Genomic DNA, 27,997 nt, shown 5'->3' with positions numbered 1-27,997 from the left:
TCATGGTTTGGCTGCGGTGTTTTTGTCTCTGTCAGTGAGACTGCTGGCCTTATCGACTGAGGGGACTGGAAGGGGGTAGGTGACAATACACACATATGCTGTCTGCTCAACCTTGTGCTTTTTATGAGAAAAAAAATCATGCAATTATACAGTATACGGGTACATTGTCATTTTCCATTTGCTTTCTTGGTTGTGATGCTTCAGTCTTTGTGCTGCTCGATTTTACTTTGAGTTTCAAAGTAACGGTTCCATGATGGGGATTCACATTCACCATTTAAAACTGGCTACCCTTGCTATTATAGGCTATGAATTATTTAGGTTGGGTTCATTTAAAAAGAAGCAACGCTCGTTTTTATTGGTTGATTTCTATTATTATAGGCATAAGGAAATTAAACCGCATGCATCTTTCGTGGGAAGTGCGCACAATGCCTTTAATAGTGTGATCCTTAGAGTTCAGATACACTCGTGTAGAATTATTCAATTCATTGTGAATATGGTAAACTGATTGAAGTGTTTTAGAAAGCCTTTGTTTTTAATAAAAAGCAGAGTTCGTTTGCGGGCGCGCGCTCTTTTTGTTTGTCAAATCTGGACATAAAACACCTTTTATGTGTTTTATCTGAATATTGCTCTCGTAATCGTATCATTTAAATGGACTCGACGGAGATGATGGTTAAACGAGTGCTGATGGCGGTTTGGGGTAAATTCTTCATTAAATAAAAGCCCCGTGACTGCTGTGACTCTGGGGAGAGGGTGGGACTGCTGGAGTTTTTCATGACTTCCAGATGTTCATCACTTTGGCTTTGAATTCATGGGCCTTGCTTTGCTTGGTTTAACACGTGCGTTTTAATGTTTGCACAAGTCTGATTTAAATTAGAATGTTTCTGATCGTGGAACACCTCTTGGAATGTAGAACTTGTGAAAAAGAAGAGAGTGGCACATTTTCAACCCAGTTTAAGTTTTAGTTGAAAGAAAGATGTTTTAGTTGTAGTTTCCAGTAATTTCTTTAGTCCGTATTTGTAACTGTTTTGAGGGTTTTTAGTGTTGGCTATTGTTTCAGTCACGCCACGCGACTTTTTGTTTTTGTTTTGGGGGGTTACTCTCATTCTTTCTCGTCAGTCGTATGTTTAACTAACACCTCGTTTAGGTTGTGAAGTGATTACAACACGCGCTCGTATAGTCGTGTCGTAGGAGTTCATGAGACGCGCGCGCCGCGCCGCTTCTGCGCGTCGTTTGGCGCGCGGGGTGAAGTCGTGGAATTCCTCGCGCAGGAATGCGCGGTTATAAACCCCATTTGCACGGTGGACCACATGCTGGGCGTCTTAATATTGTTTGCAAGACTAATGAAATTAAGCCACAGGACTACGCGAATGTGTCTCGAGCGCTTTTAATTTCCATTAATTGTTGATGTTTCTCAGCATGTCACTCAATTGTTGACAATTACATCCTCCCAGGACACCGCGCCTCCCCATAGGAAAGAAAAATCACAAATGGGATATCATTGGTTTCTCTTTGACAGTATTTATACTTTTTTTTTTTTTCTGAAGTAAAGACAGTAATCTCAGACAAATATCCACCAAGTAACTAGACCATGTCTCTAACTCTGTTAGACTCATCTATAACTGTGCTCAGATTTGCCAGACGCCCGTCTTTGCTCTCCACATTCACTTTATAGCCTTTATAGCCACTATATGGCAGCAATTGTCTTCTCATTTATGTCTATTTGTAGTTTTCCTGAGGTATTTTAGGACATGCTTCCGATGCTTTGAAGCAAAACTCCATTATTTCTATAGGCCTACATGGATCTTTGCGAAAGTGGGCAGCCTTTTGTATCTAAAAATGATCCTCAGCAATTTTATGGCTTGTCACGTTCACTTTAACTTCCACTCAGCAAGCGTTATTCTGCTTGATAGGTGTGTAAATCTGTCTGTCACTTTAAATGTGACGTTAAATTCATTGTAGACAATGGCAACAAGTTTAAAGTTTAATAATCAAGCAATAATCAAGCATGCAAACAGTCACCATCATTCTGTTTGCTGAATGTTTATTTGTTATTTTATTTCTTTATTTGACAGTGCACATTAATCAAGAGAAACATAACTATAAATGAGCTAGAGGTAACCCTTTAGGCAAATTTGTATCTTTTGCCCCTTTTCTAAAATTAGAATAAAACAATTTATCACAAATATCTCATTCAGACCAATACCAAAATCAGTACAATCCACATCCACCAACCGAATGCTGCACAAACCATAGCTGTGTCAAGGCTCACAGAATTTCGAACAATACTAAAATTATTCAAATTAAACCTGCTTGTTGGCATAGAAAATGAAAAATCATGCTAATTTGCAACTTTTGTCCAGATATCATAGTGTCTGCTGTGGAGTAATACATGGCCATTAAAAAAAAAAAAAAGCCCCAGTTTTGGTTACATTTAGCTTAAAGTCATCATGATATCAAAATGGATTTTTTTTTATGGAATATTGCAGTGTTTATTATAAATATTTTTTACGTGCACATCATTATTTAATTTTTTATTAATTTGTCCTCGCGATCTTCAAAAATAACTTCCCCTCCATCTTGCAGCTCATCTCTTCTCCTCTCTTCTCTGATGATGTGTTTACTGGCGCGAGGGCGGGACAACCTGTCACTCACATGACATCGTAGCAATGGCAAACCACAACCATCCAATCGATTCCCTGATGATGAAGTCCCGCCCTAATTATTTTTTTCTTGTTCAAGAAGGTTTCATACATATCAATAGGGAAGAAAAGACAATCGCAACTTCCATTGCATGCCGACTTTAAGACATTATCGATTTAGAACATGTAATATGGCGGATTGCACAAGTAATTTTGGAAGCAACTTGCTCCTTTGTGCAATGTATGCGTCTCATTTTTTTGCCCACCAGAAAGTGAAGCATTCTCATCCAGATAAGACATTAATCTGAAAGGGAGGATAGAAATTTTAGAACAGACTTTCGTCCCTAGAGTGAAGGTGTGTCTCAGTGTTTGTCTGCTGCATGTGTGGGGCATGTGTTCTGGGGTGTGTGCTGCTGCTCGTCTAACCTAAAAAAGCTCAATGAACTCTTTAGCAAAGGTTCTGCACAAACTTCGACACTTTCAAAGCACACTCGTCGTTTCATAGTAACGTTATATTCAGCTCTGTCAGGATGTATTCCACAGTTGCACTCTGGAAAAGTTTTGGTTTCCACACGAGAGAGCTTGATCCTGGAAATGGTAGAGGCTGTGAATGTTCCCCGTGAAATCTGCTTCCCTTACTCTTTGTTTACATTAGCGAGTAGAGTCTGACTAACCCCTAAATTCTCCCCACCACAGCTGTCCCGACCACAGTGATGAATCGCCACTCCTAACATACTCATGACCTGATTGCTTCTGCATGACACTATACACTTACAAAGTGTCTATTTTGTTTGTCTCTTTCTTCTTTTAAGTATTTATATTTCCCCAGCTTATCCATAACCCGTAATCCTGGATCTCGCAGGAATTTGCCGTTAATTCTCATTTGGAGGGGTAAATTTGGATGTCTGTGGTGATTCATGTTGCCCAGCTCCACCCCGCAGGCCGTTTCCTGTCAGAGGTCAGCACAATGACCAATGGCGTCGCGGCGTGTGTTTGTTCTGCTCCTGCTCCGGCGGTAACGTGAGCGGGGAGAAGCCCCTCCCTGGACCTTGAGCTTTGGCTTCAGGCCGTGGTGTTTCTGTAGATGCCGTCGTTTTCTCCATACCACTCCCTAATGTAAAAAACAGCCCTGTATGTGCAGGGCATGTGGACGCTTTCCAGCATTGGTCATAATTCTTCATAAGGTCCTGGTTGGAGCATTGCTGCACCCCATATATACATGGATAGCAGGTCCGTTACATAACACCTAACCCAGCGAAAACGTCCTCAAAACGAGAGCGTAGTCATTCAGAGTTCTGCATGTTATTCTTCTATCAACAGGATCTGTTCGCACAACAACAGCTTTGGACCACCAATGGAGAAGTATTCCTCTCACAACAGCTTAGACTTACAAGGCCTCAGAAATTAACAGGGGCCACCAAAATGAACAAAAATGCCTCCCAAATTCAAGATAAGAGGGCAAAAATTGGCCCTGTGCAATTAAACTAAATCTATTGTGACTGTCGTGATTAATGTGAAATTTGAAAATGAATGAAAAGTGTTGATTGTGGCATTACAATTAGATCTGCTCATGTTGCATCAGATTTCTTTTTGTGTTATTTTTTAAGTCTGCCTTTAGTCGATCATTTTAGCTTTGATCACCAAAATTACATATTTAAATGTTTTTCCTTGAAAAAATTCTTCATGCCTTAAAATAGCTTGAATGTAACTCTACACCCTTGCCTCATTTAGTAAACGTGGTTCTATGAATATGTAAATGAGCCCCGCCTCCACTCACACCAGCTCAGAGATCCACTCGTTGACGATCACACGTTGACCTGATTGGTCACAAGGTAGTTTGTGACGTCAGAAACACCAGCGATTTTGAGACAGTCTTTGGTTCACTGCAGATTTAAGAAGAAAATAATCAGCAATGGTGTTGACTTGTGAATTTGCACATGGTTTGTCTTAAAGCATATTAAAAACATATAAATAACATTAAAAGCTTGATTTTCACCACAGGGAGACTTGACGCTAACATAATTATCATTATAGTTAACATTATAGTTCTTGTTCTTGGTGTAAACGGGCCTTAAGAGTTGTTGGAAGACTAGTTCAAAGACACGGCACAGTTCCCTCTATGTCTCGTATGTTTTCTTGACTGGTCAGAGAAATGCACTGAATACAATCGCGATTGGGACGGACTTGAGACTCTGTTCTGATCGCAATATTTTTCACCCCCTGTCTGAGACTTAGTTAAGTTTTCCTTAAGCCTCATTTTGTCCTGCTGTGCTTCTTTTTTTCTTCTTTTTTTTGCCGCATATGGTCAGCAAAGAGCACAAAACGTAAAGCCAATGGAATTTTAAATGACTCACACTGGCTTTCTTAGTCTCAAAGCTGCCTTTGCCTAAAGTATTTTTGCTCTAGACATTTCCATTTAAATATCACCCTTTGCTGTTTTAGCCTCTCCTGGTGTCCATCCTGGACCTACTCCCTTTGTGTCTTTCTGCTCTCCTTCCTGCTAAATTTTCTGTACTCTATTACTGTCGTAATCTTTTCTCTTTTTCTCTCCCTCCCTAATTTTTAAGTCTCCCCTTCTCCTCGGCTGGGAGGAAGTGACCGACTAGTTTCTGGGTCTTTAGGGAACTGCAGCTCCCTTTCCTGTAACTCTTTCTGAACCTGAACTCATGTGCTGTTCGTACACATATGCAACGGTTCTCAATGGACCGTTACCTTAATAACTACCTTCAAGTATTTCAGTGCATAGTATCATCCTCCTCTATCTAAAGGTTGTGAACTTTTGTTGAGTATGTGCTTGACATTGATTGGCTGCATGTGTGGTTGGAAGGGGACATTTGTATTGTTGGCCCTAGACATAATTGCGTAGTTTTTAGGTGTCAATCTTTTTAGCGTCACTACAAAGTTAGCTATTGTTGTATGTGCATGATTAGCCTATTCAAAATGACACTAAAAATCACTTTAGAGTACGTTTTGTGACACGATATATGTACATGATTTACAGCGTGGTCTACTGTATGTACAGTACAGTCTGAGACCACTTGTAAAAAATATATTTAGATTTTTTCTGATTTATTTTTTCTGATTACACTACCATTCCAAAGTTTGTGGTCAGTAAGATTATTATTTTTTTATGAAAGAAATTGAAAACTTTTATTCCGCAAGGAAGCATTAAATTGATCAAGTGAGTAAAGACATTTATAATGTTACAAAAGATGCTGTAAAAAATGCTGTTCTTTTGAACTTTATATTCATCAAAAAGTCCTGAAAAAATTCAACTGTTTTCAACATTGATGATAATAAGATGTTCTATATATCACATATTTTAGCAATCATCAAAATTAGGTATCATTCGGAAGCTTAACTAAAAATTTCTAACTCAAAAAACACTAGTGGTCATTTCATGTTTCATTTTTAAAAATATATTTTAACTCATTTTTATTCAAAAATGTTTCTAATCTTGACAAAACACATATCGTCGGAAAGTTCTGAGACTCAAGGTTCCATATTTGCCAACTGTTTTGTGATAGAAGTGATATTGTGACAGATATTTATTAATTTGTTACAGGAGAACGCATAAACAAATTCAATGGAATATTATAGGTGTCACCCGGTGGCTATTTTTGGTACATCGCCTAAACAAAATCTTATAGGAACGTCAAACTTGGAACATAACTTTGTTAGACATATGGCATTGATTTTATATCAATTTTATAGATTAAAAATTATTTTGTAAAATAGCCTACATATTTTGTGTATAATAAAAAATGTTTAGTGAATGTTTGTTTACAGTAAACATAAACTACTATAACATTTTTGCATGGACAATAATCTGCTGAGTATCTTCTTTAAAAAGAGACCAACCTAAGGTCTGTTTTCCACAGCATTCATGCATTACAACCATTCTCAAAAAGTGGGGTGACAGTTAAGGGGTTACTTTTTTGTTTCATTATTTTACATAGACTTTGTTTATTTCCATATGTAATTTAGATTTTGAATAAAAATGTAACTGTTTTGACCACAAAATAATAATAATAAAAAATATATATATAATAATGTAACAAAGAAAAATAAAATATGTCCATAAATTCACCACATATTTACTCGTAAACCAGTGGTGAGAACATCCAGCAAAAGAAACCACTCACTAAACCAGTTTATGATTACAGTAAGATTCTCTCTTTGTTTTCCAGAAAGAATGGGACTTTCTCAGCAGTGGGCAAATGAGAAGCATTACGTGTGTTTTAAAGGCAATCTCTCTCTTCCCCATGCTCCTCCCAGCACTATATTAGAACCAGCTGTGGAGTTTGAGGCTGAATGAATGGCTCTTTGTGATTTGGCTGTCACTCCTGTATAAAGCTCTGTTTCTTTCCCCCTCTAGATACTGGCATGACAAAAGTGTTGGAACAATGTAACCTAATGTTCCCACTTTGACATTGTTACTCTATAAAAACATATCAATTCACCACTAAGACTGCAGAAATGCATTTTGGTCATTGTTGAGCTTTAGAAGAACGTGCACTTGACACTTCAGAATGGTTTAGATGACCAGAAATGAAATGTCTGTATGAGATTTTGAGGATAATTTTCCAGTCATGTAGATTTTTAACCACAAAGTTATTGAGCCCCGCCATTGAGGAAGTCTTTAAGGTTGTAGGAGTGTTTGTGAAGGTCCACGATGTTCTGGAATGTTTCTGGGTGCCGTCTGGTGTCCGGCAGGGGTGTGTCTGTCTCTCTGGGTTTGACTCAGTAGTACTTCGGACCAAAAAACTTTGCTCACAGCGCAAAGCTTTCCCAGGCTCAGGACGGTATGCCAAGTAACATGTTGTTGTGGTTAAGGGATATGAAGGGTGTGTTGTGGTGGTAGGCAACAGAGCCAAGCCGAATTAGTCTCTCACAGAAGAGGCATTTTGGGATCAGCAGTCGTCGTGGGGAGTGGCTTCTCTGGTGCTCGAGATGACATTGAGGGTCTAAAACGAAGGGTGCGACCGAAATCATGCAAAGAATCTGCCAATGTTAGTCACAATTTGAGTTATTTTTTAAATAAATCATCTTTTTTTTCCCCTTCAGGATTTTGGTGGCACCCATAAGAGAGTCGCAGGAATCGAAAGAGGAGAGCGAGGAGGTCGGGGAAGAGAGACCATCATTGCAGCACAGTGAGTTAGAGGTCCTGCATTCTTGCATTCATGTTTTTCCGTTGTATGCAAGAGCAAGGGAAAGCAGGGAAACCTTTTGCCTGCTGTAACAAATGTAAATGTAACGAATTGAAAAAAATAAATAAAGGAGAAAAAACTGAAAAATCCCCATATAGATCTCTACTTGCTGAATTTTGCCAGCAGGATCGGGACAGGAGTTGGGCCGGAATATCGCACAGACCTCTACAGTGAATTATTGAACTCTAACTGCTGTCTTTAGACAAGATACAAATTACTCAAGCGGCTCCCTTGAGTTTAAGGAGTCAATTTATTCCTGGTTTGTAGATAAGGATCCCAAATTCCACGTCATAGCCAAGAAAAATTAAGCAGCTTGTTGCGAACTGACCTTGAAATTCACACAGTGATAAAGGGACCTTTGAAGCATCCAACCCAAAAAACCCTCAATGTTTATCCGTTCCTCAGAAAGCTTGCTTGAGTGAAACTAATGACCAGACATTCTCCTTGACATGTTTTCATAATATTAAACGGACTTTGAGGAATTCTGTTTTCCCGACTCCACGAACATGGTAAAATTACTCCTCCTAGCCACCAAATGTGGGCCGATATAAGATTTCTCTACATCCTCTTTCCCTCGATTGCTAATCTTAATAATGTGGCGGTGGGTGTGGGAGACCCTGGTGGCAGGAGATGTCAACTTCCGCTGCTCTGGAATGTAAAACGAGGGAAGTTGGGAGAGAGGTATGGAGTGAAGGGCATGGGTTTAGGGCAACACATTCCTTCTGGAGGAGGGTAGAGATCAGCATGCCACTGAGAAATGGCAGGACGCTGCCGGGGAGGGGGGCACACTGTGTTCTGTTCACCGTCATCTCAATGGGACAGTGTTTATGTGCAGACAGAGGAGGAGGAAGGTCACCGCCACACTTGCACGCATGCCTCTGCACAGTAGTGGCCGGTGAAGCCCTGTTCTTCGGCAGCAGAGGGTGAATGTGGTGGGCTGGAGATGGGGATTGTTTGGGAGCATGAGGCACAGCACTGAAACGAGTCAGGAACACTAGGTTTCGACATTGACTGACTTAATGCAATATGAATGGCCCTTTGTAAAATGTGCCTTCATAATGTTAAATCTTTCCCCCGCCATTGATGGAAATTTCCGTAATTTATGAGAGAATGCTTCCCCGTCATTTAAAGTCCCCCTGTGGTTAAAATCAAGTTTTTAATGTTGTTTATAGGTCTATGTGGTGTTTTTAATATGCTTTAAGACAAACCATGTACAAATTTATAAGTCAACATCATTGCTGAGTATTTTCTCCTTAAAACTGCAGCGAACCAAAGACAGTCTCAAAAACACGGTTTGAAATCGCTGGTGTTTCTGACGTCACAAACTACCTTGTAACCAATCGGGTCAACGTGTGATCGTCAGTGAGTGGATCTCTGAGCTGGTGTGAGTGAGTGGAGGCGGGGCTAATTTACATATTCATAGAACAGCATATACTATAGAGACAGAGCGCAACGCGTCATAATCTGAAGACCACGCCCACCAAGGGGGAAAACAAACCAACTGTCTCCATTGACTTTGCATTGCGAGAGGCTGCCTCCTTGTCATTCCTTGCTTCTAACAAAAGACAGAATAATGCCTAAAAGCTGCTGTGTGACAAGGTGTACAGCAAACAAGCTAAGAAGTTTTCATAAGCTGTCGACCCCAAAAATTGAGCGTTTGAGGACATAAAAGTGGATACAGGCTGGAATGAATGGGTAAATTGTGGGATACTGACACTCAGTATGCACTGAAAATACACTACGTGTGCAGTAAGTTAAACATTTGGTCACTGGTGAGTCAAATATCCGAATGTCAGTTTTATATATTATATTTCTGTAAGATAAACTATCCTGTGTTGCCGATTACGGTCTCCTCCAGCGGGTGTACGTTAGTTCTCATAGTAATGAGACACGTGACGCTCTGTCTCAACTGCCTGTATCCACTTGTATGTCCTAAACACTCGTTTTTTGGGGTCGAGAGCTAATAAAAACTTATTTCTGTTTTTTTTAGCTTGTTTGCTGTACACCTTGTCACACAGCAGCTTTTAGGCATTTTTCTGTCTTTTGTTAGAAGCAAGAAATGACAAGGAGGCAGCCTCTCGCAATGCAAAGTCAATGGGGAGGGTTGGTTTGTTTTCCCCCCCGGTGTGGGCGTGGCCTAAATGCGCTCTGTCTCTATATGAGGCAAGGGTGTAGAGTTACATTCAAGCTATTTTAAGTCATGAATAAAAAAAAAAATTTCAAGGAAAGAACTTTTAAATAGGTAATTTTGGTGATCAAAGATGAGTTTTAAGGGATACAGTGATTGACTACAGGGGAACTTTAAGACATTTTCTGACTTTCCGTGTTTTCACTGTTATACGATAGGGGGCGCTATTACACATCTTCTGAAAGAGTACTGAATCTCTGGATCAAAACACAGGTGAAACAGAAGCAGAAACCAGGGATAGCATATGTAAGCAGATGCATGCAGATGCACGTTATAAAATAATGCGATCATCAACATTAAACAGCATATAAATCAAAACGGTCTAATGTTACAGAATGAAATGTCGAGCCAGGACGAGCTTTAGGACTATGAAGCTTTGGGGGTGTTGATGGACTCGATCTACTTCATCTATGTTTTGATCATCGCTCTGAATCCGATCCAGATGTAAGCTTTGACAAAAACGTGATTTTCTCAGCTTTTTGCTCAAAATTGAGCTTTTTATGAAACTTACCCACTTTAAATTGTTGATGAAAAAGAACAATTTAAAGCTGGAATAAAACTTTTTTTCTTTGGCTATATTGCATGTTCAGATATTCATAAAACAAAATATTTTGGGGGCCATGGAAATTTTGTCTGGCAAATTTAGGAAAAACGCTGCCACGGAAAGAGTTAAGGAGTTTTGTGACTGGTTTCCAGGGTGTTGCTATGTGGTTGCCAATGTGTTGTAATGGTTTGAAGTGTTGTTGTTGTGCTGCAGTTTTCTGAATGGTTGCTAGAGCATTTATGTGCGGCTGATAAAGTGTTCTGAGTGGCTTTTGGCATGTTGCTATGTATCCTAGATAGTACTGAATGATTAATTAAAAATAAAATTGACATTCTGATATGGCCAAGTCAGTGTGATTATCAAATCTCAAAGGCTGCAATTAAATAAAATAAATGTATGCACAGCGTGTTTCAGAGCAAAGTGCAGCACTGTTCATTTACACAGTGTAGCTCCTTTTTTTATTTGACGACAACTTAACTCTAAATATGAACAATACCAATAGAGATGTTAGAATATTAGTAGAGCAGAGAAATAAGAGTGAGAGACTGGTTGGAGGAGAGCAAGGGTGTTTCTGACTTAACGAAAGAGACAGAGAATTGTGTACGTCATTGCTGAGGGCTGGATGTTTGTCATGCTGTGTGCCTTTACTGGAGTCTCTAATTATGGCTCATCAACCGTCCCCCTGTCAGCACTCACCATAGCACTGACACTCACTTTTCACACGTACACACACAAATCTGTGTGTTAGCGCTCACATTCACACACACCCTAACATTTTCTCAAGCGTACTCAACATTCATCTGTGGCTGTGGCAGGGGAATAAAAAACCCACTAATTAAGATGCTATTGACTTGAGGTCTGTGTACCTTCGGATAATTTGTTTTCTCGTTTTTGTCTTCAAAATGGGAAAATATGAGACGGTTCATTTATCACATATTCAACCCTTCTCATTAATATAAACAGTTTTTTTTTTTTTTTTTTTTGCTTTCATCACACTTTGTTCTAATTCACCAAATGGAAACACAATAAAACTAAAATATAAACGTATAAAGTATAAACGGCTTGAATATTCGACCTCTGCATGGGTGGGAATTAAATGCCTCTTTCCACTGATTGGTCAACCAAACATAAAACCGTGTTTCAGTTGTTCCTCATCAGTTGTTCCTCAGTTTCGCGAACAGAATAATAGTCACAAAAATGAGAAACAAAATTATCAGAAGGTACACGGACCACTTAACCATCTCTGCCTGTTTTAATTCAATCTAAATGAACTGTTTTTATTCAAGTCAGAAATATTATTAAACATCACTGAATAAAACCAACAAACCATAAAACTAATTTCATTGGCTAAATCAGGTGGAAATAGCTCTTTGAGATGTTCATTAACAGTAAAAGTGCCGTTTTTTTAAACATTCTGCATTGACCCCTGTCATTTACATTAAATGAAGGGACCTTTCTCCCCAAAATCTCTATTTTAATGAAAGTATGTGATGTTAAACATGGTAAATTATATAATTATATATATATATATATATATATATATATATATATATATATATATATATAGTCTATAATATAAAGAGGAAAATATTAAATTATTTTCTTTCATAATTTTAGTACAAAATTGATATTAATATTACTTTTGCCTTTTAATGGACTGTATAGTTAAACATGTTTGACATGTTTATCATTTAATCATTTAAACATGTTAAATGATAAAACTATTCATCAATCGTTCAACCCTTTGAAACTATACTTTGAAAATGCATGGTTGCATTGGAAAAATTCACTGAAACGATCCCACATGACTATTACATGCTGATACATTTTAAAATGATGCAGGTGAAACTGCACTGAAAACTAGTATATTTGTTGTTCTTAAGATATTAACCCTGGATGGTAGAGATACCTCAATACGATTAAGAGAAAACAAATACAACAACTGAAGCAGCTGAGAGGCCTGTTAAATTAGTGAGTTTTCAAGTGTAAGAAAGTGAGCAAAAGCACACAGGATGGATAGTGGGCAAGAGAGCTCATTTTGTCGACTTAAGATCTACAAAATACCAAATCAGTTCAGTCAGTCTTGTATGCCCTACTTTTCCCCTGAAACAGGCGAGAACATAAACAGACTGAGAGGGTCATGAGATTAGAAAGAGGGGAAAGATTTGTGTGAGGCAGCAAGGGTGAAGCAATTTCCCATTATGAACCGAAATGACTGGAGCAGTCAGCAGTTCTCTATATGTATGTGAAGCCCAATTCTGTGGTCTAATATGTTGTTAATGTTGGGAACAGAGATAGCCCATGGCACTGCCGCCCCCTACACACACACACACACACACACACACACACACACACACACACACACACACACACACACACACACACACACACACACACACACACACACACACACACACTAACTAATGACCTAGAAAGTTAATCTTTGGCAAAAAGACACATTAGCTGAGAAAGATGCAATACTGAGTGGACATAAAAAAAAACAGATGAAGATAGTGAAAAAACAGTTATAGAAAGGCCTATACGTGTAATGCATCAGTTTCATTTTATCTAATTGATTTAAGGCTGACTTCCTTTCTTCTGGTGCAATAGGCAACTTGGAGAGCGGAAGAAGAAAGAGCCGGCAGAGGTCAGCTGCTATCTCCTGATCATCAGCTGACAGAGTAAGGAAAAATAAGGCAGAGAAAGGGAGATAAAAATCATGGAAAAAGTGGGGGAGAGAAAGGCAGAGCAATAGTGCCTGTGTCTGTGTTTTTTTACATTACTTCAATTCTGAGAATCACAGAGAGCGTATTCAGATGATTCCTAATAAGGCTGTAACTAGACACTCTTTCTTCTCTTGTCGCCTGCCAGAAAACTTTCCCTTCTTTCTCCCCTCTCCTCCAAACAAGAGAACTAGGAACAAACAGAAACCGAACAGTCTAAAGCCCAAAGTATACTTAGTTTGTTTTACGAGAACGCTATAGCATATGTGTACAGTCGAACGTGCAACCTTTCAAAGTATAGCCTACTCCATTTGATAGTGTGCGCAAACGCAGGTGGTCGACACATGCGCTCTAGAAAGTTTCATCTTTGTTCAGCATGTACTCTAGAAGTATGTCTTTGTATTATTTTAAATATCTCATAACACCCTCACACAAGCGCTTGTCACTGCAGCCGTCTGTTGTTTTTGCAGTCTCTGGTATAAAGTATTTTCTTCCCTATTGTGACCAGTGTCTGGGAAAGTTACTTTCAAATGTAATGCATTACAATATTGCGTTACTCTCTAGAAAAGTAACTACTGTAATTGCAATACTTAGTTACTTTTTATGGAAATTAATGCATCACATACTTTTGCGTTACTTTTCCTTATCTAAGCTGTGCTTGCTTGTTTGATTTTTAATAACAAAAAAGTTCTATTTTTGGCCCTTTCTCACCAAAAGTGTCTGAATAAGCCTCAAATTCATATGGATCTGAATAAGCCTCGGGCTGAAGGAAATGCAAAATTGCAGCTCAAACAAACCTTTCAGCTCTGCTGCTGAGGAAAGTTCAACACTATTACTTCAGAAATAATAATAAAAAATTTTTTTAAATAAACACAAATGTGATGTTTATCTGAAGTCATTTTTGCTTATTAGTATGGCAGCAAAGACATTGGTTAATAAAGTGAGATTAAATCCATAAGGTATATTTGTGTAAGTTAACACTAAATGATTGCAGGTTTGCATACTATTCTGAGTTTGCATTTTACTGGTTTTATTCATTTTGAGAAATACAGAATGTTTTTGTGCAAGTGAGATGAGTAAATACTCACATTTAGTCTAGAATTACAATAAGCATCATGTTTACCCAGCACACTCAACGCCTCTGCACTTACAATTATCTCATCATGAGGACAGAAGAACTGTCAGTCAATACATGGGAAAATAAAGTAACTTGTTACTTATTTGAAAAAGTAACTCAGATATTTTATTGTAAATTTAGTTACTTGAAAAGTAATCTGATTACGTAACTCGCATTACTTGTAATGCTTTACCCCTAACACTAAGTGTGAAATAACTTTAAATCAAATGACCGGAATGAAAACATTTCAGGTGGGACTTGATTTTGTCCATCGGGAATTGATTGGATTGTTAGATTGTTGCTGTTTGGTATTACTCATGTGAGTGACAGGTTGCTGGAGGGGAAATGTTATTTTTCCACTCTTGCACCGGTGAACACGTCATCATCAAGTTCACGAGGTGCATGGGTGATAAATACTGCAATATTCCATTAAAAAAGGGTCAATTTTGATTTCATGGTGACCTGATTTTTGAGTGAGGTCTGGTAGCTGGCCATAAATCTCATGAGTTCAATGGGAAAATACTTATGATATCTCTCTTATGCAGGAGAGATTGGCTGGTGAATGACAATCATGGCTCAGGTGCTTCATATGGACTCCAGTTTTCCTGGTAAGATCCTATTTTTAAGTCGTAAACTGCACATAATGTAATGTTTATATATTGTGATTCCATTATCCTTTCCCTTGTTCGTCCGCACTTAAAGGACAAGTTCGGTATTTTACACTTAAAGCCCTGTTTACAGATCGTATCTGATGAAATAGAACGGTTAAGATAAACATTTGGACACATGCTCCTGTCCCGAGAATTTTAGGTTTATTTCGCTTTTGTGGACCTATTTTGCCAAACGCGTCACACCCGTGATTCTTCCGTTGAGAGCTTGAATAATAGACACTCCAGCCCAGTTGGTGGCGATAATGCACCTTTGCCAATTGCAAGCAAACCACGGGCATTTCATTGAATACACAGAAGAAGCAGAAGAAGAAGCGGCGGAGTAATATCGTAAAGGTGCTGCGGTCTCCTATTAAGGCAATGGAGTTGGACAAAAACTACGATAAAACCTGTTGGAATGCATCTTTTTCAGCGATTTTTGATGGAACATATCAGTGAACACCCCCTGACCACTCGGTGAGTTTCACGTCTTTGTAAACGAAAGTTTAATGTGTTTTTAGGACGGAATCTTCCAGTGCATATAGACAACCATTGTGGGGGTGGTGGGGGGAAGCGAAATAAACCTAAAATTCTCGGGACAGCAGCATGTGTCCAAATTTTAATCTTAACCGTTCTATTTCATCAGATACGATCTGTAAACAGGGCTTTAAGTGTAAAATACCGAACTTGTCCTTTAAGAGACTAACTAATAAAGTAAATTCTTGATCTGATCATAGAGTAAAGTTTATTCTTTTTCCTGTTGTCTGATTCTGAGATTAGACTAAGATTTCCTGCAGTTTAAATTTGTTTCCTCTGTCCTTAGGGAAGATTAACCCCCCAGCGCCCCCCTCCTTGCATGGAAAGGAACAAGAGGCTCCATACTCAGTAGAGACCCCCTACGGCTACCGTCTGGACCTGGACTTCCTCAAGTATGTCAATGATATTGAGAAAGGAAACACTATTAAGAAGGTGCCAGTGCAGCGGCGCCCACGTTACGGCTCTCTTCCACGTGGCTACGGCTACACGGGCTCCTGGTGGACCTCCACTGAGTCACTGTGCTCCAACGCCAGCATGGACAGCCGCCACTCGTCATACTCCTATTGTGCGCCGGGCTTCCACAGTACACAGCGGCCCAACTTCAGTACGGCACGCGTGGAGAAGACCTTGCTGGATGCTCGCCGCAAGCTGGAGGAGGAGAAGGACGGCCGTCGTTTCTCAAACCTGGGCAGCATGCATAACAGCGTTGCCGGCTCCAACACCTCCCTGTCCAGTGCTCACAGCTTCAATCGTGCCCAGGGAGGTGGCTCCTATACGCCAATGAGCTCTGGCTTGTCCACACCCGTCTCACCGACACCTGCCCATCTGCAGCACGTACGGGAGCAGATGGCCGTCGCCCTGCGGAAGATCCGGGAGCTGGAGGAGCAGGTAAAGACCATCCCAGTGCTGCAAGTGAAGATCTCCGTGCTTCAGGAGGAGAAGAGGCAGCTCAGTGTGCAACTAAAGAGCCAGAAGTTCCTGGGCCACACGCTGGGGTTCAGTCGAAGCCGTCCAAGAGGAGACCTTTACATCGACATACCCGAGGAGGAGGCGGGAAACGGGGCAGGAGCCTCGAACAGAGCCACAGGGAGTCTTTCACCTACCACTCCGGGCTCCCTCCAGGACTCAGGATGTGAAATCGAGGAGACAGTAATTGTCGGTGGAGCTCGTCCGGGTGCAAGGCGGGAGGTGCGAACCGTCGGTGTGGGGCCTGAGGCGGAAGAAAGGAGTTATCGTCAAGTAGGAGTAGGGGTGCGAGAGGAAGACTTGGGGCTTCTGCCTGAAACTGAAGCCCTCAAGACTAAGGTGGGGGTTTTAGAAGTTCAGCTGAGGGAAACGATGCAGGAGCTACAGAGCGCTCAGCAGCAAGTCGAGAGGCAGGCTCTTTCCCCTCAGGTAGACCATGCAGTGAGAGCCACTAGTCTCGGCTGGCAGGAGCAGCAGGGACAGGCTGGTCCCGGCCTGCACACTGTTGTCAGTTTTACCCAGCAACCTCGTCAGCAGAGGACTGTGGGGATCCAAGTGTACACATTGGAGCAGCCCACAGTGGTGGGTGTGGGGAAGCTGCTAAGAGCCCAGAGTTGCAGTTCTCCCGCTCAGCCTGTGTCTGCACCGGAGGGGCCCCACAGAAGACATGCAGAGTCCCCAGCAGCAGAGGGTGTGTATGAAATGATACATTACTGAAAACAACATAAACACTACAAATGTAATTACATACTTTTGGGTGCCATTTTAACTGTTTAAGGGATAGTTCACCATTTACTCACCTTCATGTCATTCCAAACCGATTGACTGATCGTTTTATTCTATAAAACACGAAAAGATGCAGAATATTTTTGTTGCTCTTTCTTGGGACAGATACTGTTTAGCTCCTGAAATTACAAAGAAAGCATCATAAAAGCATAATGAAAGTGGTCAATACTACTTATTCCCTATATTAGTGTTCTGACACAATACCTATATTCAGATATGGTTAAAAGTAATAAGGGTTAAACATCATTGGTTGATGCATGTTGTAGCCATTTTCTGTGCCAGTTTGAAAATGCAAAAGAATTTTGTCTAATACTTACTTAAAGTGGTTGTATGGATTTAGAAGGCATCAGAATAGCACATAAAGGGGCAGTCATACTACACTTTTAATTCCTTTGACTTTCATCCACACACAAGTGAATTTGGGACAGCGGAAACACAAGCTTATGTGAATTTCAAAGCATTGCAAAGTTCAAGTTTGGTGAACTCTGACTAATTCTTATCATGTGAAGACGTGTAACCAATAGAAGATTGAAGATGAACGAAAGTCTTAAGGGTTTGGAAAAACATGAGGGTGAGTTATTAATGAAAGAATTTCATTTTTGGGTGACCTAACCCTTTAAGTCAGTTGGACTACTTTTATAGTGCTTTTTTTGTGTGGCACTTTTGGAGTTAGACCCATGTTCTTTTTCACGTTGGATGAAATGGAGCATGGATATTCTGCCTTTTTTCTTCTTTTTGTGTTCCACAGATCAAACAATCATTCCATAAATTATTTTAGCAGTTGTGCTAATTTAGACTGTTTCTGTTTTGTCCTCAGAATTACCACGTGAGTTTCCCATTGCAATAAGCTCTAAGCAGGTGCGGGAGGTCTTGAGAAGCGAAGTGTCCAAATCAGTGCCAGTGACCAACCAGGCAACCGCTATGGAGACAAAGTGCAGCCAAGTGTCTGCTGTCTGCCAACGGCTAAATGAGGGAGATATTTACCAGCAACCAGCAGAAGAAGCCATCCAAATTGATCCATCAAAACCAGGTTCGCTTTGAGTAACTGGTGATAACAATGAATCAGACATTTTCCATATATTTAAAGTAGTGATTCTCACGATGTCCACTTTGTTTGTACTGTCCAGCCTCCCCTCAGTCCACACTGAGGTCAATCATGAAGAGAAAGGCTGATGGGGAACCTGGCTCTCCGTCCACAAAAAAGAACCTGCAGTTCATAGGAGTCAATGGGGGGTAAATACAAAATTATGTTTAATAAATGAACAATAAGATATGTTGCAGTTGTTTGTGTTTTAACAGTATTAGCATTGAACTATCTATTGTTCTACCTCACATTTTGTGACAATCAGAAGAACGAAATGGCACTGTAAAATGAAAAGAACAACCACTTTCCCCCTTTAATAATAAACAAAACGAGTGATATCGTTGTTTTCTTTTATGTGCAACCTATACATATCTATTAACATCTCAAGTAATGTGTTTTAGGGTTTCATGACCCTTTAAGGAGAATATTTCTCAAACATTTTGGTTAAGGTTTTTTATTATCCGCATTCAGACTCAATTCAGACTTTTTGTGGATAATTGAATGTGGATGTGCTAATTACTCATGGTTTTTGGAAACTTTAAACTTTTTAACAAAAATATGTCATTTGCAAAGTACTTAGAATCTATTATTTTGCTGCCTTGCAACACTTTTGCTTCCATCAGGAACTACACATCTAGTTTAGATTATCCATTTAGGATCCATTTCATAAGAGGGTTTTATGTGAGTATTTTGCCACAATCTAGTAAAAAAACATCACTATTGTGCTCTGCAGGTACGAATCGACATCCTCTGAAGAGAGTAGTTCGGAAAGTTCAGAAGATGAGAGTGATGCAAGCGAATACCACGAGGCTACAGAGAAACTGCCGGACTCTGCGGCCCAGCCATCTCAGGTGACCTCCTGCATCCTGCAGCCCAGCTCTCAGACAGCAGATGCCCAAACACCTCAGCAAAGCACTGCCCAGCCACCAGCCAATCACACTGCAGCACAGCAAAGCACCAGCCAATCACATGCCACGGATGCAGCTACCCAGCAACAGGTCACCCAGTCACCAGCAGCAGAGGCAGACATACAGCATTGTGTGAGCCAATCGCCAGTGACCGCCACGGCTCATCCGGAGGGTGTCGTTCAGTCCACAGAGTTCAAATGCGTTTTTCAAGCGCATACCTCTGAAAGCACTGCCGTTTCTCTTGAACAAAACTCTGTCCAGTTATCATCCACCAGCATTGCAGTGCAGCAATCCAAAGCCACTGATTCAAATGTCCAGCCAGAGGTTTCAGACCTCGCTGCTCAACAGACGACAACTCTGTCACAATCCACCGGTGCCAAACCTCAGCAAGATGTTAGCCAATCAGAAACCGCTGACCTCACCTCCCAACAAGGAGCAACGCATTCACAATCTACTGATGCCTCAGCAAAACAGGACATAGCCATATCCTCCGCCACTGATACAGCAGCAAACGCAAGCACCACCCCCACTAATAAACAAGCAAGCAGGTAGTTTGACTCAAATCAGTGACACAAGCTATTATGAGATTCACTGTTGATTTATATAAGTTGGCAAGCATTTTCTCCTTGTTTTCAGGCTGGAATTGAGTGGCAGTCTCATGACGGCCCTCCACACCTTGCAGAAGGCCCTCAGCGAACCAAATGCATTTAGCCATCAAGACGCGGTATGTTCGTCAGTTGTGCTTTTATGATTATAAATGACGGATGCCATAGTTCATATCTTCAAGATATATTTAAGGTTGTTTTAAAAGTTTGGAAGGGAAGTATGTAATTATTTTGCTTAGAAACTTTCTGATTTCTACAATGTGGAAAAACGTGGACGGAATCGCAGAATCCAGTCATAAAACGGAATTTACATTATAACGTGGAATGTCACAGGATATGGCAAATTTTGGATGAATTGAGTCAAAAGTAGGGCTGTACACTTAATCAAATCGAGATATTGTCATGTCATATATACACACAGAAGCTCAAAGGTCTTCACGACAACCCCCTCAAAATCGAAATTTGGCTTAACTTGAAGAGAATGTGGCAGAAGTACATTACTACTGTACAGTAGAATGTGCTAATCAGTGTAATAATAATAATGCTTCTTTTTTTAAATGTTATTTTTTAAGGAATATCACACAATTATAGTCCCTGTTTTCATTTGAACAGTAAAGCTCTTTTATGCAGCACTTTGTTTGGCAAAAAGGAATTAAGTTTTCAATTAATTTAAATTTTAAAAAATTAATTGAATTATGCCTTCATTTTATTACTACCTTTTTCTGCTAATACATTTGTATTAAATATAAATCCAGAAAAATGTAAATCAATTAAATTGATTAGACATGCTTTTTGTTTATTAAAATGTAATGAAACCAGAAAAATATAGAAACGGGGGAAAAACAAACAGAATTTTGGAAAAAATCATAAAGAAATCATTTCATAGGGCCCTAATATTTGCAGTATCTCAAACTGCATCATTCCCATTGTGCTTCTGTGATGCTTTTAAAATATTAAGCAAACATCACTATTGTTATTGCTCATTTTACAGTACTTCCCACCTAAAGCCTTGCCATGGACCACGTCCCACACTCTTTGTGCGACAGGCATAAATAATATCTTAAAAATAAACTTGGAATCAGAATATCATACAGACTTGAGGCAATACCTGGGCAGTTGTAGTTCCAGCTCCGACATTGTGGTGGCAAAGTGTGCATGGACTAGCCTGGTAATACCAAACTCTGCTACTTCGCTTTGCTTCGTAGACAGAGTCTGGAATGGCATAATAGAGAAGTGTTTTCTCTCTCGCGGGGGGGGGGCGCTTGTCTGAAGTTTAAAATCATTGGTTACCCGTAAGCCAATCACATAATGTTTGGTTATGGCGTGTGTTATGCGCATGCTCAGCCGCATCTAACTTCCACTGTAAACACACATATGATGCGAAAACAAAAACCATCGAGCGAAACACCGGAGTGAACATGGCTGTGAACGACTTCTGCAGATTATGTGAAGTAAATCTATGCATCCACGGTACAATCAGCGTCTACGTCACGGCTCTCAGCCCGCCCTCTGTTCGTTGATTGGCCCGGCTGTTTTCAGGCCGGAGGAAAACGGAAAGCTATGACGCTGTCTCAGACTGAGTACAGAAGTGAAATGAAATTGAGCGGAAGTACGAAGTCTGACGTAGTCAGGCTATGCATGGACAAGCACCACCCACAATTTCTAAAGAAAAAGTTATTTTTGCAATTCCATTTGGGTGCTGCAGAAATTACACACTTCACCTTTAAAATAGTTATTCAATTCCATTGATAGAACAGGGCATTAAAAGCCGTTTGTGTCTTGTCTTGTGTTGACAGAGGACGGCCTACACCAGCGTGCTCCAGGAGTGGCTCAGAGTGTCCTGTCATAAGGCTGCTGACACTGCAGTTGTCAAGGCATACATGGACACCTTTGCCTCCATTTCCCCGCAGCTACTGGAGTTTGTCATCAACATGGCTGACGGCAATGGAAACACAGCTCTGCACTACACTGTCTCTCACTCCAACTTCCCTGTAGTTAATCTGCTGCTGGGAACTGGTGAGTGACGCTCCTCACATCTCCGAGCAATGCTCACCGCTGCTGACACACTGTTTTCATACGTGCTTTGTCACATTACGTCTTTTCTCTCCTTAGGCAGTGGATCTGTAGTTCCCAGCATGCTTTGCTAGGGACTGCATTAGGAGAGTTCATTTAGGGATTAGGTGTCATTTTTGGTGTTTTTCAGTAAAGGGAAAGACATGTTAGTGTTTGATGTCAGTTATGTTGGACGTTTAGCAGAGTTTCTGTAATGTGCTGAAGAGTGGCTCTTGTGCTGAGACTGTGGGCAGCTTTATGATTGTTGTGGGCTGAGCTTAATTGCTTCACCCAATGAGTAATATTTGACAGTAATTAAACCTCAATAAATTAAGAAAAATAATTAAGTTGGATCAACATAAGAAATGCAGTTGGACAAATGTAATAGTTAAGTTAAACATACTACAGTAAATTAATTTGACCTAAACCACCAAGTCTCTTATGCTCATCAAAGCTGCATTTATTTGATTAAAAAAATAAAAAAAATACAGTAAAAACAGTAATATTGTGAAATATTTTTACAATTTAAAATAACTGTTTTCTATTTTAATGTATTTTAAAATGTAATTTATTCCGGTGATGCAAAGTAGAATTTTCAGCATCATTCCTCCAGTCTTCAGTGTCACATGATCCTTCAGAAATCATTCTAATATGTTGCTTTGATGCTCAAGAAACATTTCTCATTAAGTTCAAAAGAACAATATTTATTTGAAACAGAATTTTGATCAATTTAATGCATCCTTGCGGAATAAAAGTAGCCTAATACAAAAAAGTTTTTTTTTAAATCCTTCTGACTCCAGACTTTTGAACAGCAGTGTACTTGTGGCCAAAAATATGTCCGTACCTTTTATTTACCATGTCACAGAGCTATATCTGTACCTCTTATTTATCAGCTGTCCTTGTTTTTGTAGGCCTCTGTAATGCTGACAAGCAGAACAAGGCTGGTTACACGGCTATCATGTTGACAGCTCTGGCTGCCTTCAACTCTGACCGTGACCTTCAAACCGTCCTCCAGCTGCTCTGCACAGGCGACGTCAATGCCAAAGCCAGCCAGGTGCGCCCTCTTCTGGTCAATCACTACACTTCAACACTGTGTGCTCTGTGATGTACTGATGCATGTGTGTGTGTGGTAGGCAGGGCAGACGGCACTGATGCTGGCGGTCAGTCATGGCAGAGGGGACATGGTGAAAGCTCTGCTGTCCTGTGGAGCCCAGGTGAACCTGCGTGATGATGACGGCTCCACAGCGCTCATGTGTGCCTGTGAACACGGTCACGTGGATATCGTGCGGCAGCTGCTGTCTGTGCCAGGCTGTGATGCCACGCTCACTGATAATGTGATTAGTTCTTCTTTATCAAGCATAATACCATCATTTATTAAATTCTGTCTTTCTTCTTTATCTTTTATCATTATAGCATATTTTGCCAATTTTGCTACTTAAGTGTGGTATGCTATCAATCATAATCCTTCATTATTTCTTAGAAAAAAATAAACAATGAAGCAATTTTAATAAAATTATATATTATAAATGTAGATGTTTATCTGCCAAATCAAAGAGCAAAGTACAATATATAAAAAGAAAGCATAGGGCCTATATGGGCCTAAAAAATAAACAAACATTCTAGCTCCATGCATTCTTTTTTTTATTTTTAGCAACACTTGAATGTCGGTAATTTCCTTCTTTTTTTTTTTAAACAACAACAACATTTAGAACAAAAAACAAAAGGCTGAGATGATTGCGTTTTTGTCAAAGACTACATCCGTATTTGATTCAGAACGATGATCAGATGGAGTAGATCGAGTCCATGAACACTACCAAAGCTTCACAGTCCCATAACTCATCCTGGGTCGACATTTTATTCAGTAACATTTGGTAGTTTTGATTTATATGCTGTTTAATGTTTGATAATCACGTTATCTTTAATGTGCGTAAGCAAGCAATCATCTATCACTTGTTTCTGCTTCATCTTTGCTTGATTTTGAATCTAAACTGGAGACTCTATCTATACTCTTTCAGACGATGTGTAATAGCGCCCCCTACCGTATAACAGTGAAAACATGGATAGCCGGGAAATTCAGTCAATGGCAGGGAAGGAGTTATAATATCAGATAGTTTTTTTTTCTTTTTTTTTCTCTTTTTTACAAGGCAGGGTTTGTTCAGGTTGTAAAAATTCACATGTACAACCCTGCTCATATCTCTGCTCTCCATAATCAAGGTAGATGGCCATTTTTTACGTCTCTGCAATGATTGGTTAATATACCGAGAGAGGCTAGCGTCCTCTGCCATTGTATTTCTTTCTCAACACTATATTCGATGTAAGTGAAATGATCGATGGTGATATATAGGCTCTTCTCTTCTCCAGCTATGGGTTTGCCTCCTCCTCCTCTTCTCTATCCCCTCAGACTCGTTCGGGGAAGAGCAGAGGTGGTTCTGACTTAAGTAATATTTTATGGCGTTACAGTGATGAAATTAGAAACAAGAAATGCATATTCTGCGACATGAAATTAATAACTGGGAGTTTTATTAACATTAAACTGTCCTTCTCCCTTTTTCAACCCAAAATGTCACCCTTGCCTCTCCTGCTGATTATTACTGATTATAATAAAAAAATGTATCTGTTAATATTACTTAATGAATCTGAACTATGATTTTGTTGTATTTTTATTAATTTAATGTTAACAAAGATAAATAAATACTTTAACAAATCTATTGCTAATCTTTAGTTATTTTTAGGTAATGAATTAACTAATAGGACCTTATTGTAAAGTGCTACCCCCTTTTACTTTATTGCAGACACTCATATTTGTCATTAATCTTTATATGTGTATTTTCTGCTGCTGGTTTACAGGATGGCAGCACGGCTCTCTCCATTGCGCTGGAGGCCAGTCAGAATGACATAGCTGTGCTTCTGTATGCGCACCTCAATTTCGCTAAGCCACCTTCCCCTGTAAGTGTGCTTGCTCTGTTTTCACAGTTAATCTGCCCTGTGAGCGAGTTAAGTCATAAAGTTTTTCCTTTTCAACAGGTGTCACCAAAGTCTCCTATTCTGGGATCTTCTCCTCCCTCCTCTGAACTGAAGTAAATGGATGCCATGAATTTGATGTCAACTCTTCCAGCTAACGTTCCTCGTCCATTCCACTGTCTCTCTGTGTGTGTGTGTGTGTGTGTGTGTGTGTGTGTGTGTGTGTGTGTGTGTGTGTGTGTGTGTGTGTGTGTGTGTGTGTGTGTGTGTGTGTGTGTGTGTGTGTGTGTGTGTGTGTGTGTGTGTGTGTGTGTGTGTGTGTGTGTGTGTGTGTGAGTGTGAGAGAGAGTTTTTGTGTGTTTGTGTACAGTATGTGTACCCACAATTTAGCATGTACAACTTTTATAGATATAAAAATTGTGCACTCTTAAAAAGGAAGTAGCACTTGGCACCATCGGTCCTTATCTGTTGTTTTCTGTTCCTTTTTGTAGCTCATTTAAATGGGTGCCACTCAAATAAGAATAACAACGAGCGTTTAATAGCAATATCATTTATCTAGCTGTCCATTTGTTGACATGAAACGAGTGTTACCATATACAGTCAAATTATAAAAGTGCATTTACTTTTACAACCAGTCAAACAGCAACTGATTACATTTATAAGAGCATTGTGCAAACAACTAAAAAAAGTTTATCTTGATCAAGTGTCCTTTCACGGTTTTTACAATTGCGAAAAACACGTTTTGAGTTTCCACAGTAGCTGTTTTCAGCACGATGTTTGATAGATTTTACATGGTGATTTTCAATATTTGATTATACAGTGCAGTTGTCTCACCCCACAACGGGAAACCACTTACTTCTCTAGGAGATTTGTAATACTATATTTTACAGGTAATACACTTGTGATGATATTTTAGCATTTTTACTGAATGAATTCACATGGTGAGATGTCATCCTGTTTTTAGGCTTGTGTAAATCATCTGGATGTACATGAACATGATTTCACCAAGTACAACATTCCAATCAGCCAATCAGATTTGAGGGATATTTAGGTAATGTCAAATTTAGGCTTACAACCAGGGTTAAGGGCTTATACATCATTCTTAATCACCTATCATGACCCTCTGATTTTAGGGTTATGATTTGAAGTTATGGATAGGTTTAGGGGTAGATATAGGGGTAGGACTATGTTTTTGGACAGAGAAAGAAAGACATGTTCCTGGATCAACATATTTTGTTGATCCTGGTACAACATTCCTGTCCGAAAATGTAGTCCTAACCATATCTTTACCCCTAAACCTATCCATAACTTATCTCTAAAATCAGAGGGAAATGATGGTGAATAACACTGATGTAGAAACACTTAACCCTGGTTGTAAGCCTGAACTTGACATTAACTGTAAACTTCTCTTGCAAATCTGATTGGTTGATTGGAATGTTGTTCCAGGATCAACAAAGATGTTGATCCAGGAACGTGTCTTACTTGGGAAAATCACAGTGACCCGTTCTCATTACCACCCCAGGTTTGTTCACAGCTGATGCAGTATTATAGTCTATTGAGGTTGTACTTTGTTTACTCTGATTTGTGGAGGACTGCATGGTTTTGACATTTTGTTAATATAAAAAAAATATTGAAGGTTTATTGAACAAGGGCTCTCCAAAAACAATATTGATGAATACAAAATAATGTTGCGGAGCTAATACATTCTTCTTCTTTTTTTAAATATCTGTTTTCTTGCAAATTACCAGTTGCAATGATGCATAGCCAGTGAAGGAAATATGAAGGTACATGTGCGTGAGTTTTGTTTTGTTTTAGTGAATGAGACCAGATGTTGTGCACATTATATATGCACATATTGGTCCTGGCTGAGCACAGATTGATTTGGCTCGGTATTGTCTACAACGAATGTAAGATGTTTTCCAAAATGAAAATAATATATATCGTCTCCAAAGTTTTAGTGCAAAGACTATAGAATTTTTTTTTAACCACACAAGTTGTTGGATTTTAATATTTTAAATGGAAGATCTAGAGCTTTGTTTAATTTGAAAGATAGATTTAACCTTTTGGTTTACCCACACATGCTTTCATATAACTAGTTTAGTACGTAATTAGTTTTATACTCTTTTGTATTTGTTTTATTTAACACTCTTTGAATATCTTTCAAAATGTGTAATATGTGTTCACAGTTTTGTATATCTTTTGGCACATTTGCCGGTCATGTACCTTTATGTAAAGTGCTCACACATTAAAAAAAAATTTTTTTTTGTTTGTTTCCCTAGTTTTGGGGGGAAATAAATTTAGATAGAAGGACGTGTGTCGCTTGGAATGGAGTATTTATTTAATGTTATAAGCGTTATGGAGCTACAGGACAATGCAGCCATTTTAAAAGAGAAATGTGTCCGATGTACAGACTTTCCTTTTTTGCCCGCCAGAGGGCGCAATAATACAGCGATGGTGAAACGGCTCTCAGTCCATTTGTGGGAGATGTAGCGCAGGCCTTGACACTTTAGCATGTCCTATCAATGTCAATATAAGAGTTATTTATCGGAATTAACACCTTTTATTAACATGGTAACTGTTTCATTATGTGTTCTGACACCTGCACAGTCATGTTCAACACAATTTGATTGACCTTTCTTGAACAGAATGGAACCAAAAACACATTTGTAAAACATAATCCCCCGGTTTCCAGACAAGGTTTAACCCTCTACTGCACGGTGTTGCCATTTGGCAACATACCCTTTCTTTGGACATTTCTTGAAATTTGAAAATAAATATGAGCTCTGATTGGTCTTAAATTCATGGTAGAACCTGGTGGTAAAAAATGATATGATTTGATGACATCACATGACACTACACACCCTTGCACTGTCATTCTTTTCACACACTTTTGATGACTCCAGTAGCTGAAGAAGTGCTCGTGAATATGTGAAGATTTTCCTCAATTTTTCATATTTCTTCAGAATTTAAAAATTACATCAAGCATCTGGGATAGGTTCTAATCTTTTTTTAATCATTGTCACATTGTTT

At 39.4% G+C, this 27,997-nt stretch overlaps 1 protein-coding gene across 2 annotated transcripts; it reads left to right on the top strand.

Annotated features, from left to right (window-relative positions):
* The first annotated feature begins 6 nt into the window (after positions 1 to 6).
* Positions 7 to 27,210, top strand: kank2 (KN motif and ankyrin repeat domains 2). Of its 2 annotated transcripts, none has more exons than XM_082137589.1 (13): positions 7 to 75; positions 7,707 to 7,792; positions 14,967 to 15,029; positions 15,892 to 17,262; positions 18,175 to 18,387; positions 18,485 to 18,590; positions 19,175 to 19,897; positions 19,986 to 20,073; positions 21,751 to 21,970; positions 22,918 to 23,060; positions 23,140 to 23,340; positions 24,854 to 24,952; positions 25,031 to 27,210. In XM_082137589.1, the coding sequence occupies exons 3-13, from the start codon at positions 14,984 to 14,986 to the stop codon at positions 25,085 to 25,087; spliced, it is 3,267 nt and encodes a 1,088-aa protein (XP_081993715.1). In that variant the 5' UTR covers positions 7 to 75; positions 7,707 to 7,792; positions 14,967 to 14,983; the 3' UTR covers positions 25,088 to 27,210. The 2 variants fall into 2 exon arrangements, with proteins under 2 accessions (XP_081993715.1, XP_081993716.1); XM_082137590.1 differs by lacking the exon at positions 7 to 75 and adding an exon at positions 6,058 to 7,618.
* The last annotated feature ends 787 nt before the right edge of the window (positions 27,211 to 27,997 follow it).

This window comes from Leuciscus leuciscus (assembly GCF_965113295.1).
Source record: "Leuciscus leuciscus genome assembly, chromosome: 1".
Classification (NCBI taxonomy): Eukaryota; Metazoa; Chordata; class Actinopteri; order Cypriniformes; family Leuciscidae; genus Leuciscus; species Leuciscus leuciscus.
This window is presented reverse-complemented; position numbering and strand designations above follow the sequence as displayed.

Coding starts and splice junctions, on each gene's coding strand:
- kank2 (XM_082137589.1), top strand. CDS start 14,984: ATGACAATCATGGCTCAGGTGCTTCATATGGACTCCAGTTTTCCTG. Junction 19,898..19,985: donor ACTAATAAACAAGCAAGCAG/GTAGTTTGACTC, acceptor CCTTGTTTTCAG/GCTGGAATTGAGTGGCAGTC. Junction 23,341..24,853: donor ATGCCACGCTCACTGATAAT/GTGATTAGTTCT, acceptor GCTGGTTTACAG/GATGGCAGCACGGCTCTCTC.